Here is a 14,290-nt window from a genome sequence, read left to right as displayed (position 1 = left end):
GCCAGTTTAGACCAATTAGTCTACTTAATGTTGAGGGGAAGACGACTCTGCCGTGGATTTGTGGCAAAGTCGGTGATTGCTCTGCTGAGTGAGCTGGGCATATGAGGAAGAAGCCAGAGGACTGCGGTTAGCAACATGTCCCGGGCAGCAGAGAGAGCCAGCGACTGGTTATGGGTGCGCAGGAAGCGTGCTAGCTGGGGAACTACCTGAGGTAAGGATGGCCGCATGTAGGCCACGGTCGATTTGTTTGTTACGCAATTTGTTTGTTTGTTACGTTGTTTCGGCCCGTATCAACGGAGCGAATCATGGTAGATTTGTTTGTTTGGCTCGTGGTTATTAGTTGCTATATTAGTTGTTGATAGACATCGAATGGTGAGGAAGACAGGGTTGTGCAGTGGCGGTGTGGAGGGGGGCGACTCCAGGACGCTGGAAGTCACTGTTAAGCCTTCTCGAGGTGTCGTGGGCCTAACTTAACGAAACATCGGTGAAAGGAGGTGCCCACTTGAAAACCCCAATGATATGCTGCATACTGCTGTTGCTTGCCAGTGCCTTCGGACAACCGGGACTTTGTGCTATTAACAGTATTCTCCAGCTTTTATTATATATTTATTTATTTTATTGTTTTCTTGATGGATGTCTGCCCCGCCTTCCTTCGGTGTTGGTGGGAGGGGGAGAGACAGGATGCGCCTATCCCGGCGGGATTTGATTGATGGTGTATTGGCACCTCTCATTTCTTTTTCCTGTTCATCCATTGTGGTTGGTTGTTGGCGTTGTCTAGGGTTGATTATAGGTTAATTGTCATATCACATGACCACAGGTTTGGTAGGGTCTCTTAGTTGAACAGGGCCTCTAAATGTGTTTTGCCTGGGATCTTGGCACAAGGGATTATAACATTTTATCCTGTGTATTACTGAATATATATATATATATATATATATTATTATTACAGAAAAATAAAAGAGGTGACACTTATTTACAACAATCCTTCAAACTCTTAAGCAATTCATGCATTCCACATCATTCCATTATGATTTCACTCAATATCATATATATCTAACATCCATTTATTTTCAGATATTTTATAAATGTTAACCATCTTACTTCATGGTTAGGATTCTGTGTGTATCCATTTAAAAGATGTTTTTTCACTAACAATTTAAATTCTCTTGTGCTAGTGGTTTGTCCAAATTGTTTGGGGAGTAGGTTCCAAGCATACATAGCTCTGTATATTACTGTTCTTTTACTGTAGTTCGTCTTTATTTTTCGGAGTGAAAACTTTCCACTGGCTGCATGTCTTGTTGTATAACTATGATTGAACTATGCTGTAGTTTGTTGTGTAGAACTTGTGGGGTTTTTGTTATAAGTACATTTCTTACAAATATCAGTAATGAATAAAACAGTCTATCACCAACCATCAACCAACCAAGATTTCTATGCATTTTAAATACATTAGTTCTAAGATCACAAGCCAGGACAATGCGAATTGCTCTGTTTTGCACTTTTTGAAGTTTATTAATTGTGTCTGCTGTGACGTTTGACCAGACCACTGAGCAGTAGTCAAGATTTGACAGAATTAGAGCTTGTATTATTAGTTTAGTTGATTTTGGTGATAAATATGCTTTGCATCTTCTTATAACAGAGATGTTGCTTCCCATTTTATTAACAACCTTGTTTATATGTGTTTTCCATGTAAGTTTGTCATCAATGACCACTCCCAGCAGCTTGGTCTCCTGAACCTGATTGATACGTACTTCTTTGATTTTCAGATCTAACTGAGGATTTTTACTAATGTTGTGGTGCGAGCCCATTATCATACAGTTAGTTTTGGATATATTCAAAGCAAGTTTGTTGCAGTTAACCCACTCCACAACTGCTTTTAACTCTTCTTTCAAAACTATATTTAGTTCCCCGTTGGATAGTGCAGAGACATATATGGTTGAGTCATCAGCGTACATTCCTATGTTTGCATTTCTCAGAACAAGCGGTAGGTCATTGGTGTAAATAATGTACAATAACGGTCCCAAACAACTCCCCTGTGGTACTCCACATGACACAACATTCTCTTCAGAAAAACACCCATTAAAGAAAACTGTCTGTGTTCTGTCAGTTAGATAACTCCTTAGGAAGGACAAAGAGGACACCTCAAACCCATAACATTCAAGTTTTTCCAACAGTAAATTGTGGTCAATTAGGTCGAATGCAGCCGAGAAATCAAGCATAACTACACCAACTAGTTTCTTTTTATCTATTTCCCTAAGCCAGTCATCTGTCATTTGAGTTAGAGCTGATGTTGTGGAGTGACCCTTACGATATGCGTGTTGAAAATCTGTAAGTAAATTATTCAAAGATAAGTAGTTCGTCATTTGTTCACACATTACACTTTCCATAATTTTACTTAATACAGGTAAAAGGCTAATTGGACGACTGTTGGCTCCTGAAAATTGCAGTTTCTTATTTTTTGGTAATGGAATTATCTTGGCACACTTCCATTGTAGTGGACACTGACAGTTGGCAAAACTCATATTTATAATGTGACAGATAGGAGGTGCAATTTCCTCTGCGACCAGCTTTAGTAGCTTACTATCAAGATAATCAATGCCTGGTGGTTTATTCTTACAAGTTTGTAACATATCTTCTACTGTCTTAATACCTACTTTATCAAACTTAAATGAACATTGTTTATCCTTCATAATGTTATCTTTTATTAATAGATTAGATATGTTATTTATATCAATAGGCGGCATATTATTATTTAATTGATCAATTTTATTTATGAAATATTTATTAAGATAGTTAGCAATGTCAGATGGTCTAGTGAGGAAGTTGCCGTCCACCTCTAAGAATGATGGTGTTTGAGGGTTTTTCCCCATTAATTCATTCAGTGTTTTTCATACTTTTTTGTTATCATTTTTTATATCAACAATCCTATTTTCATAGTACAATTTCTTTTTTATTCTATTTAACTTTGTAACACAATTTCTTAACTTACGATATATTATCCAGTCTGACTCATATCCTGTTAGTGTTGCAGTTTTCTTTGCTTGATCTCTGTGTTTCATGTGCTCTCTGGTTTCTTGATCTAACCATGGTGTACGTGTACGTGTCACTGTGATTCTGTAAATATGAAATATATATAAATAGATTCACTGATCTGATTTGATTTATTTGAGTTTATTGAGTTATTTATTGTCAGTTTCTACCAACAACACTGACTCCTAGAAATTTAATTTCTCTGAAACTATTAATGTTATAAGTGAACATGTTTATTTTTTTCTCTTGAAACAAGGAGGAAATGTTGAAAATTGACGTTTTTGGAATCAAATATGTTGCTACTAAACATATCAGTAAGTATCTAACATTTAGATGTCTTTGTCTTCTCCCGCGTATCCGGGTCCGGGTTGCGTGGGCAGCAGCTTCAGCAGGGATGTCCAGACAGCCCTCTCCCCAGCCACTCCGGAGGAATCCCCAGGCGTTGCCAGGCCTGACGAGAGATATAATCCCTCCATCGTTTCCTGGGTCGGACTCGAGGTCTCCTTCTGAGTGGGACATGCCCGAAACAGCGTCCAGCTGAGGGCTGGAACGTAGATCGATCGGTAAATTGAGAGCTTCGCCTTTCGGCTTAGCTCTCTCTATCACCGAACTCGACACCCTCCCCCACCTGGCTGCACCTAGAAATTCTGTCCATAAAAGCTATGAACAGAACCGGTAACAATGGGCAGCCCTGGTGGAGCCCAAGCCTCACTGAGAACAGGTCCGACTTACTACTGGCTACATGGACCTCTCAGGGACTGAATGGCCCTTAGCAAGTGCCATACTCCTGGAGCACCCCCCCACAGGATGCCTCTGGGGACACGGTCGTAAGCCTTCTCCAAATCCACAAAACACATGTGGACTGGTTGGGCAAATTCCCATTTCCCCTTTAACACACTAGTGAGGGTAATGAGCTGGTCCATGGTTCCACGTCTGGGACTAGACTTTGCCAGGGAGGCTGAGGAGTATCCTCAAAGTATTCCTTCCACCGCCCAATGATATCCCCAGTTGAGGTCACCAGCTCCCCGCCCCCACTTAAAACAGTGTGAGCAAGTTGCCGCCTACCCCCCAAAGCGCTGGACGGTTTGCCAGAACCTCTTCGGAGCCGATTGATAGTCTTCTTCCATAGCCTCACTGAACTCCTCCCACATCCGAGTTTTTGCCTCAGCGACTGCACTTGCCGTGGACCACCTGGCCATGCGGTACCGGCAGTGATGCCAGTAACTCGTTACTTAGTAACGCGTTACTCCAATCTGAACACTTTTTTCAGTAACGAGTAATCTAACGCGTTACTATTTTCAAACCGGTAATCAGATTAAAGTTACTTATCCAAGTCACTGTGCGTTACTATTTTTGTCATTTTCCTTAATAAAAATATATTTGCTTTCTTCTTGCGTTTCTGGGAGTGAAGTCACGTAGCCGCCACAGTCCCGCCCACAGCCAAAGAGAGCGGAGGTGCCGGAAGTACGGTTCCCATTCATTTCTCCCATTGACGTTTTGGAAAAATCGTTACAGTAGCCCACACAGCAGCACAGACTCTTCAGTCTTACGGACCTTTGCGGGGTTTAACCAGACGTTCCACGAGTTCCACCAATCAGATGCATCACTGTGGGATTGTGGGATTGTTCAGGATTGTGGGTAATGAAGTACTTATCCAAGACATCGCGAATAAAAGGCATTTATCGCAAAACAAGGTTAGTGCCCCATGAACTTTTGGTGTCTACATGAGCATATACAATCGCTTAGTACAGTCGTAGCTAGTTTTAAGTCAACCATATGCAGTTAAGTTTTTAAGGCTTATATCCGAACTGTCAATGGAGAAATTGCATTGGATTCTTACTTCCGGCATCGACTGTGGGCGGGACTGTGATGCTCTATGTAACTCATAAAGTAACTTGTAATCTAACTTAGTTACTTTTAAAATCAAGTAATCTGTAAAGTAACTAAGTTACTTTTTAAAGCAGTAATCAGTAATCAGATTACTTTTTCAAAGTAACTGTGGCAACACTGGGTACCAGTCAGCTGCTTCAGGAGACCCACAGACCAGCCATGCCCTGTAGGCCTCCTTCTTCAGCCTGACGGGCCCTCTCACCTCCAGTGTCCACCAGCGGGTTCGGGGGTTACCGTCACGACCAGCACCAGTGACCTTGCAGCCACCTCCACAATGGCGGAACTTTTATTTGATTTGTATTATTTTGTTTTATTTGTATTGATTAGATTTTTTCCAGACAGATCACGACGAATGTGAACCAGTCAAGTCTGAAAATAATTACTATTATTGATTTTATTTATTGTTTGAATTATTATTATTACTATTATTATAATTTAAGGGCTTGCAGCAGCTTCCTCTCCAGGTTATATCCCGGTTGCACCTATATGGTCTATGCTAAGACCAGAAAGATTCAAGTTTTGAATGGGGGTGAAACTTTTTGTGGACAAATGTGAACACTGTTGTAAGTGGCTGATGAGTGGTGTCTCAGTCCACCTCCCACCTGTGGAGTCCACAGACATCTTCCTTTACTGCTTTTTCAAACAATTTTGGCTAAAATGTGGATCCTGGTGTCTTCAAAGAAGTGTCCTTTGTCCTTCAGGTGCAGATGGACAGCTGAATCCTGACAGACTGTTTTTGCTTTGTTACTTGGATATACCATGATCTTGATGATTATGAATCACCACTGACTAGTTGTGTGTGTCCATGCCTGGCTGAATAAAGCTGATTCTGACATGTTGACAGAAGATGCTTCCTGTTACAGCTCATGAAGAACAAATGTAGACAGAGTGGTTTACTGTGAGCTTTGAGGCAACTGGAAATATGAACTCCTCCCTCGAGGACTAAAGCACAAACCTCACCTTTTTAATGTTCAGTATTTTTATGAGCTGAAGGACCTGAATGTTTTGTTAAGCAGAAGAAAATCAAAAAGAGATTAAATATTAAGAAATGAGCAACACGTGACCGAACAAGGAAACTGATTTACAGCAAAAGAAAAGTAGAATATTCACCTGTGGAAGACGTCATGGCACCATCTGCTGGAGATAAATTTACCCTTCAGCTTTACTGAGAGGTAAAAAATTCACTTGAGTGATGTAAAAGAAAGTGAAAGTAGATTGAGAAAAGAGCTGAGACGCCATTACAGGGTGTACGATCTCTGCTGGAAAACACGTATTTGGAGGATTTTAAGAGGAAAAGTGAAGAGACTGTATATTGGTGAGTCCTGCTATTGAAACTACTTCAGTCACAAATGGCTGAGAAAGTTGCTCTTCTTGAAAGTTTTCTGAGCTGCCATGTGTGTTCAGATACTTTCAGAGATCCTGTGTCTCTGAGCTGCAACCACAACTTCTGTTCAAGCTGCCTGCAGAAATTCTGGGAACAGGCTCAAAACAAAAACTGTCCTATTTGTAAAAGAAAATCCTCAAAAGATTTTCCTTGGGTGAACTTTACACTGAAGGAACTGGCTGACTCCTTTGCTGGAAGACAGAAATCTGGATCATCTGAGACAGAAAAGGGCAAAGAGAAGTCATTAATGGTGGTTTGTAGTAAACACAAAGAAGAACCTAAATTGTTCTGTGAGGATGAGCAGAGAGCTGTGTGTCCTGTCTGTGACTCTTCTCTCCACCACAATCACAAAGTGGTTCCTGTAGAACAAGCAGTCAGTGACCTGAAGGAGCAGCTGAAATCTGACTTAAAGTCTCTGCAGGACAAGAGGAACAAGTACAAACAAGTGGAGGAAACATACAATGAGGTGATTCAACACTCCAAGAAGCAGCTGCTGTCCACAGAGAGGCAGATCAGAGCAGAGTTCAACAAGCTCCACCAGTTCCTGAAAGAGGAAGAGGAGTCCAGACTGGCAGCTCTGAGGGAGGATGAGGAGCAGAAGGGGGAGACTGTCAGCAGAGAGATGAAGAGGATTCAGGAGCAAATCTCCTCTCTGTCAGTCAGTATCTCTGCTGTTGAAGAAGAGCTGCAGAAACACCAGGTGCCATTCCTCAGCAGTTATAAAGACACTCAGACCAGAGCCAGAGCCCAGTGCTCACTGTCAGATCCACAGCTGGTCTCAGGAGCACTGATAGATGTGGCCAAACACCTGGGCAACCTGTCCTTCAGAGTCTGGGAGAAGATGGAGGAGAAGGTCCACTTCAGTCCTGTCATTCTGGACCCAAACACTACATACCCCTGGCTCTATCTGTCTGATGATCTGACCAGTGTGAGACTTGGAGACATAGAGCAGCAGCTTCCTGACAATCCAGAGAGATTCACTAAGTATCCCATTATTCTGGGCTCTGAGGGCTTCAGCTCAGGGAAACACAGCTGGGAGATGGAAGTGGGGGTGGGAGATCATCTTCACTGGATCATTGGTTTAGTTAAAGAGTCAGTTGACAGAAAGGGAGTGCCCCCTAATTCACCACAATGTGGAATCTGGACTTTATTGCATCGCAGTGGAAAATACACTAATGGTGCTGGTCAGGTTGTGACAGTGGAGAAGAGTCTCCAGAGGATCAGAGTCCAGCTGGACTATGACAGGGGGGAGGTGTCCTTCTACAACTCTGAAGACATGACTCTCATCTACACTCACAGAGACACTTTCACTGAAAAACTCTTCCCATATGTTTATATTGGTGGAGCTGGTGCTTCCAAAACCTCTGATATCAAAATCAGAAAGTGAGATTTCTCTGTGATGTTCAGAGATGTTTGTTTTTCTGTGACAATCATTCCAGGTTCATTTCTCTGCAAAGTCATCATCCCACAACAGTGATAGTTTCCACTGAAAGACTTTTTCATTCTGCTTGAAGGTAGGTCGTAATTTTAAATGAATTATTTCAAATGTAGAAAATGAAAAATGTAGACCTCAACATTTGTTCTCAATTAAAACATTAACAGTCACTTTTGAATTCAGAGTCTGTTCAGATTTGATTAGAACAAGTACATGACTTTTGTCTGAAAGATTTGTTTCCTCTCCTGATGAGTTATTTGATCCTTTAACATGTTCTAATGAGATTTTCAGTGGTTCAGTGAATCTAAAATCATTGTGTCTGATTGATTGTTCTTATTTTATTCTACAGCAGAACTGATTTATTTTCTTGGCTCACAGAAACTGTTAATCCAACTGTCTGAAATGAATGATGTGGTGTGGTTGCCATCAATGATTTAGTTGTTTTTAGTTTGTGTAGGATGTAACTTGATGTTTTTGATATTCTGCTCATGTTTAATGGATTCTAACAGAATATAGTCTCATGTTGTTCAGTAAATCCTCTGATCATACTGTAATCTGAATGATGCTCTCTTGGCTCCTAACAAACATGCTCAGTGTGTCCAGTCAGTTCTTCTCATGTCATTAACTTCCTGTAATTAGGTCAGAAAACAGAGTGTGTGGTGTTTTTGTGCTGATGTCTCTAAAACACTAGGCTTTAAAACTACAAATACAACTGTCCAAGTGTGTTTTGTTCAAACTGTACTTGTTTGTTACTAATTTGCATATGTTGGTTAAAAAGAAGAGGATTGTAAATATGAGGGACAGTTGAAATAACAGTTCACACAATCCTTTATCTCACGTCCCTGAGCCTCAGTTTCATACATGGTCCTTTGCTTCCATCTAGTGGGTATATGGTGGTACTACAGAAAACTAACCACCATTATATATATATTTAACAGCTTTATTGCTGCATAAATGAAACATCAATGGGCTGGTTGGACGAGATGACTTGAAAAGTGCTTAATTGACATGATTAATTAGAGATTTAACTTCTTTACATACTCAATAAAGAGAGTCGCAAACAGTCCTTGTGAGTCTAGACCAAAGAGCTTAGAATACCAAGAGGCGAAACTCTGTTGTGTTATGGGTAACAGCCTGTAGAGGGCGCTGCGGAGGCGCGTCCGCCATTATGGACTGAAAGCTGCTAAAATCTAGCACCAGTTTGCACGCAAGTGGTCAAAACGCAAGCAGTGTTCTGCAATAAATTGCAAGAATTATCAGTCCACCAGAAGTGATTTGGCATTCCATCGATTTCCAAAGGATGCACAAAGGTAATAACTCATTTAAGTGGAAATATTTTAATGATGTCCTGATTTAACTTGAATGTTGAACGTGAATGACAGCATTGTTAGCGTTTGCAAAGCTGCATTAATGTTAGGCTAGTGCATTTCTGTCAAGTTTGCTGTATAAACTAATGATTAACATATTATTAGATCACATTCCATAGCATAGACACGCTTTTTTAGAATAAACTTAAATAAATAATAATAATAAATGACTGCGCCTGCCTAATATATGCTGATGTTCACCAATTTCAAAATAAACATTTAATAAATATCTCATTACTGTGTGTCTGCCTATATTTCATGAATTTCTGTTATTCATATAACAAAGAAAATGCATAATAGAACATAAATATTGATAGACTAAAGGTCTGCAGTAATTTTATAATTGTATCCTTGCAAACCGTAAGTGGTAGGCTAATGAAGCAGATTCGGTGGGGGACGAAAAAGTACTATAGGAATCTTATAGCATTTTGGGACAAAATATTATCGTAATCTTATAGGAACACTATAGTAATTTATTTAATTAATTTAACTATAATATTTTGTCCCAAAATACTATAACATTCCTATAGTAATATCACTAGATAACGGGAAACTAGGATCGGAGGCATTAACATTTAAAAGTAACGTAGTTTATACGCTGTATATAAACCTTACGCTGTTTGCCGTCATTGTCAAGTTAGATTAACTTTTCGTCTGACAACGTTAGCATTTATGCTAGTGGAATGTCAGATGATCGACGTTGTACTTTTAAATAGGTATCGCCACTACGTTATCCACTGTATTATATCTGTGTTAACTTTGCACAACAAGTTCACCTAGGCTAAATATGACGGAAAGCTATCGCAAGGCTTGTGGAAGTTGCATGGCTAAACGCATCTTTTCTGTCATATCATTAGCCAGGCATATAGGCTAATGTTAAACTGACATGTACTGTAACGTCGGTGCCGAAACGTAACATTTTCTGTCATTTAACGTCGGTCATCCTCATTAATGTATTTTAAATTGTTTTCATATTTAGATATGACGGCCAGAAAAATTTAATATTACTTTACATTTGTTACGTTAAGTTGGTTAAGTGCCGTTGACTCCCATTGTTTTTCGGGGGTTTCCTTTAGTTTTCAGTCCATAATGGCGGCCGCGCTGTCACGTCATGGGGGCAAGTGTTGCATTGGAGCGTTCTATTGAGTTTCGCCTCTTGGTATTCTAAGCTCTTTGTCTAGACTCTGAAGAAAACATTAACATCACTTCCGGTTCCGGTGTTGGAGAAAAGTTTGGTTGTGTTTTGATGCTTGGTTTTGGACTATTTCTGTGTTTTTTGGCTACTGATTTTGGATCACGGACATCGGACTATCTGCGGACACCCTTGGTTTGAATACTGTCTGTTTTAACGACGCTGATTTTCGGAACACGGACGGAAAAGAACTGAGCCAGGCGGCTAGTTGACAAACTAGCTAGCGGGCGGCTAGGGTAACAGCAGACGCTACCTCGCGTTACCTAGCAACATGGGTCCGAAGAAGGCTATGACAGCCGAGGAGGGCGATGACATGAAGAAGTCTCTGGACTTCTTGTCTGAAGAGATTTCAGTTGTGAAACTGCAGCAGAAATCCATCCTGGACCTGGTGGAGGAAGTGAAGGCTCTCCGGATCCAGAACGCCGAGAAGGACCGGCCTGGTCTGGTGCACCTGGAGAGTCGAGTGGCGGAGCTGGAGCAGTACACCAGGGTCAATGATGTGATCGTGACCGGGCTCCGTATCAAACCCTGGTCATACGCCCGGACGGTGACCGTTGACAACGGGGGGGGGGGGGGAGCCCGGAGCCCGGTGAGCAGGATGTCAGCTCCGTAGAGCAACAGGTGGCTGCCTTCCTACAATCCAAAGGGACTGAAATGGACCGGAGCAACGTCGAGGCATGACACCCTCTGCCCCGGAGAGATGACAGCGACAAACGAGCCGTGATCATGAGATCTGTCAACAGAAAACACAAAACCACACTGTTAAAACAAGGAAGGAAACTGAAAGGATCAAACGTATTCATCAACGAGCATCTGACCAAACGAAACGCCGATATCGCCAGAAAAGCATCGCTTCATGAAAAAACAGGGAGAAATTCAACACACATGGACATCAAACTGTAAAGTATTCATTAAACTAAACGGGACACCAGAGCAAGACAAAGTACTGGTCATCAGGAACATCGAGGAAATGGACAAACACGAATGATTATCACAATCTGGACTAAGGTGTGATGACTCATACAACACATCACCATGACTCAGTCTGAAAGAACTCATTCATCTACAACTGGAGACAACGGGGATATAATTCAAAGGATTGCTGATCATGAAAAGCTGGAACTGAGAACATTTCAATACACTGACCATCATTTACTGGACTTGGAGCACGATATAGACCCGGACAATAACTTCTTCTCAAACATCAACGACAACTGCTGCTATTACACAGATGAACAGTACAATCAGACCATTAAAACCGACAGCAAACTGTCTATAATCCATCTCAGTAGCAGAAGTCTGTATGCAAACTTCAATAACATCAAGGAATATCTAGGTCAAGTTAAAAAAACATTTAAAATAATTGCAATATCAGAAACGTGGATCAATGCAGATAAAGGAATGGATTTATAACTGGAGGGATATGAATTTAACTGTGTAAACAGAAAGAACAAGAGTGGAGGAGGAGTGGCTGTGTATGTGGATAATAACTTGAATTATACAGTAGTAGAAAATATGACAACTGTCATTGATAACTTATTAGAATGTATAACAATTGAAATATGTGAAGAAAAAAAGAAAAATATAATAATCAGCTGTATATACAGAGCACCAGGCTCCAGTATTGAAGCATTCAAGGACTGGATAGGGGAAATGTTTTCAAAAACTAAACAAAAAGTTGTTTTCATTTGTGGTGACTTCAATATTGATTTACTCAATTTATAATAAGCACAAAATGACTGACAAATTCATCAATACAATGTACAGCATGAGTTTACATCCAAACATCACCAGACCTAGTAGAATCACATCCCATTGTGCCACATATTTACCAATGATACTGAAAATAATACAATGAGCGGACTATTAATTAATGACATCAGCGACCACCTACCAGTGTTTACAGTTTATAACAGCAACTGCCAGAGAAATCAGCCAGAGGACAAACTAAAATACAGACGAGTGAGGACAGAGGAAACTATGAGTATGTTTAAGAATGATTTACTGGCACAAAACTGGGAAAAGGTATATAATGAAAGTGATGTTGATAGTGCATATGAAACCTTTTTAAGAATATTCACATCATTATATGCCGTTTTCCGCTTGGTCCGAGTGCTTGACGGGTCTCTGGTTACTATAGTAACACTGTTTTAGGACGGTAGAAAGTGCAGGGGACCAAAACGGCCTTTTGAAAAAGTGATGTCAGCATCATGTTTCAAGTAAAATTAAATTTTATGTTTTCATCCACATTAAAAATAGCCAAATTTGATGACAAGATGGCGACAAATGGAATTCATGTGAAAATTCACTCAGTTAATTTTCACATGCAAAACATTTCCACTGTTTAATTTAATTTAATTATATGTGTGTTAATGTAACTGTGTGTGAAAACATCATGGTGATAATTGTGGTTCATTTACTTTCTAGTTCATAGACTGTTACAGAGACGAGAATCACTGTGATTCTGTAAATATGAAATATATAGAAATAGATTCACTGATCTGATTTGATTTTGGACAATAAAGTTCTATTTTGAAATAAACTTTTCACTTTTGCTGTAATATTTGTTTTCATTCCTCTTTCCTGTTCTATTGTAGATGCATTCTGTGTTAAAGAGCTGTCACTGGTCACATTTGGTTCAATTCACTTGTTGTTTATGTATTCAGGTCACATGGGAGTTATTTAGTGTCAGTTTATTCCACTGTCAGTTTCTACCAACAACACTGACTCCTAGAAATTTAATTTATCTGAAACTATTACTGTTTAACAGTCAATATGATTATTTTTTTTTCACAAGGAGGAAATGTTGAAAATTGACATGTTTGGCAACTTGCAAACATGTTGCTACTGAACATATCAGTAAATATCTTGCAGTACAATCTCAGGTTGGATTATTTGACTTTTTAAAGTTAACGTTCATGCACTCACAGCTTCTGGTTAACAGAGTTACCTGTTATCATCATCCAGGGTCTGTAGATTAATTACTATTCATATAAATTACAGGTAAACAAACCGACTGTCACAGATGCGCGCGGCGCTCAGAGATGATTATATGGGTCAGAGGTTAGTAGGTCAATCTACAGACCCTGGATGATGATAACAGGTAACTCCTGACTCAACAGGGAATAGCACTAGCGTACGATAACAAAATATTGGTGAAATGAACAAGTTTAACGGCAGATAATGTTATTTAGAGGCTGCGTTTCGTGCCCCGTTCACTCCCACTGTATGGATATACACTGATCTAAATATCGTCCTAACGACTCCAAATCAAATCAAATCTTATTTACATGGCACTTTTCATACTTAGAAGCAATACAAAGTGCTTCACAGAGGCTAAAAACAGCAAGGACAAAAAGCCAACTCTCCCACCCTCGTAAAAACACAGAGACATACAGACACACACTGTACACACTAGAAAGAGACATGGCCGGGCACCGAGACCTGGAGGAAGGAGAAAGCCACCTTTGGGGGCTGACCACACTGAGAGGGCCTCCAGCCCACGACTACAGGGAGCACCGCCATAGAGACATCCCCGACCCGGGCAGACAGGAGGCCATACACCAAGGTGCAGAGCCCTCCAGACACCCGGGTCAGAGCTGCCCACAGGACAGCACATCCGTCAGTAGACCAGCAGCAGCTCCCAGTGTGGTAGGCCCCCATGAGGAGACACTGGAACTAAAAACTGAGGGACTGAAACTGTAAAATAGGATAAAAATTAACAATATAGATAAAATGCATTTCAGCTCATAGAATTAAAACATGTAGTTAAAGCATATAATTAAAATAGTATAGAATAAAGATTTAATATGATATAAAGTCTGATTAAAAGGAATAAATGAAATCAATTAAAAGCCTGATTGAAAAGGTGGGTCTGGAGCCTCTTTTTAAAAACATGAACAGTCTCTGCGGTGGAAGACCCTTGAAATCAATCCTGAAGCACACAGGAAGCCAATGCAGCGATTTTAAAATGGTGAGGGTGAATTCTGTAG

At 40.3% G+C, this 14,290-nt stretch overlaps 1 protein-coding gene across 1 annotated transcript; it reads left to right on the top strand.

Moving 5' to 3' along the window:
* Window positions 1-6,269: 6,269 nt before the first annotated feature.
* On the top strand, window positions 6,270-7,691 carry LOC311492389 (nuclear factor 7, ovary-like; the record flags this gene model as incomplete). The annotated part of the gene is made up of 1 exon (XM_084550653.1): window positions 6,270-7,691. The coding sequence occupies one exon, from the start codon at window positions 6,270-6,272 to the stop codon at window positions 7,689-7,691; it is 1,422 nt and encodes a 473-aa protein (XP_084406779.1).
* Window positions 7,692-14,290: the final 6,599 nt, after the last annotated feature.

Source organism: Chelon labrosus (assembly GCF_963514085.1).
Source record: "Chelon labrosus genome assembly, chromosome: 9".
NCBI classification, from domain to species: Eukaryota; Metazoa; Chordata; class Actinopteri; order Mugiliformes; family Mugilidae; genus Chelon; species Chelon labrosus.
Note: the sequence above shows the minus strand (reverse complement) of the source record. Positions and strands in the feature narration are given on the sequence as shown.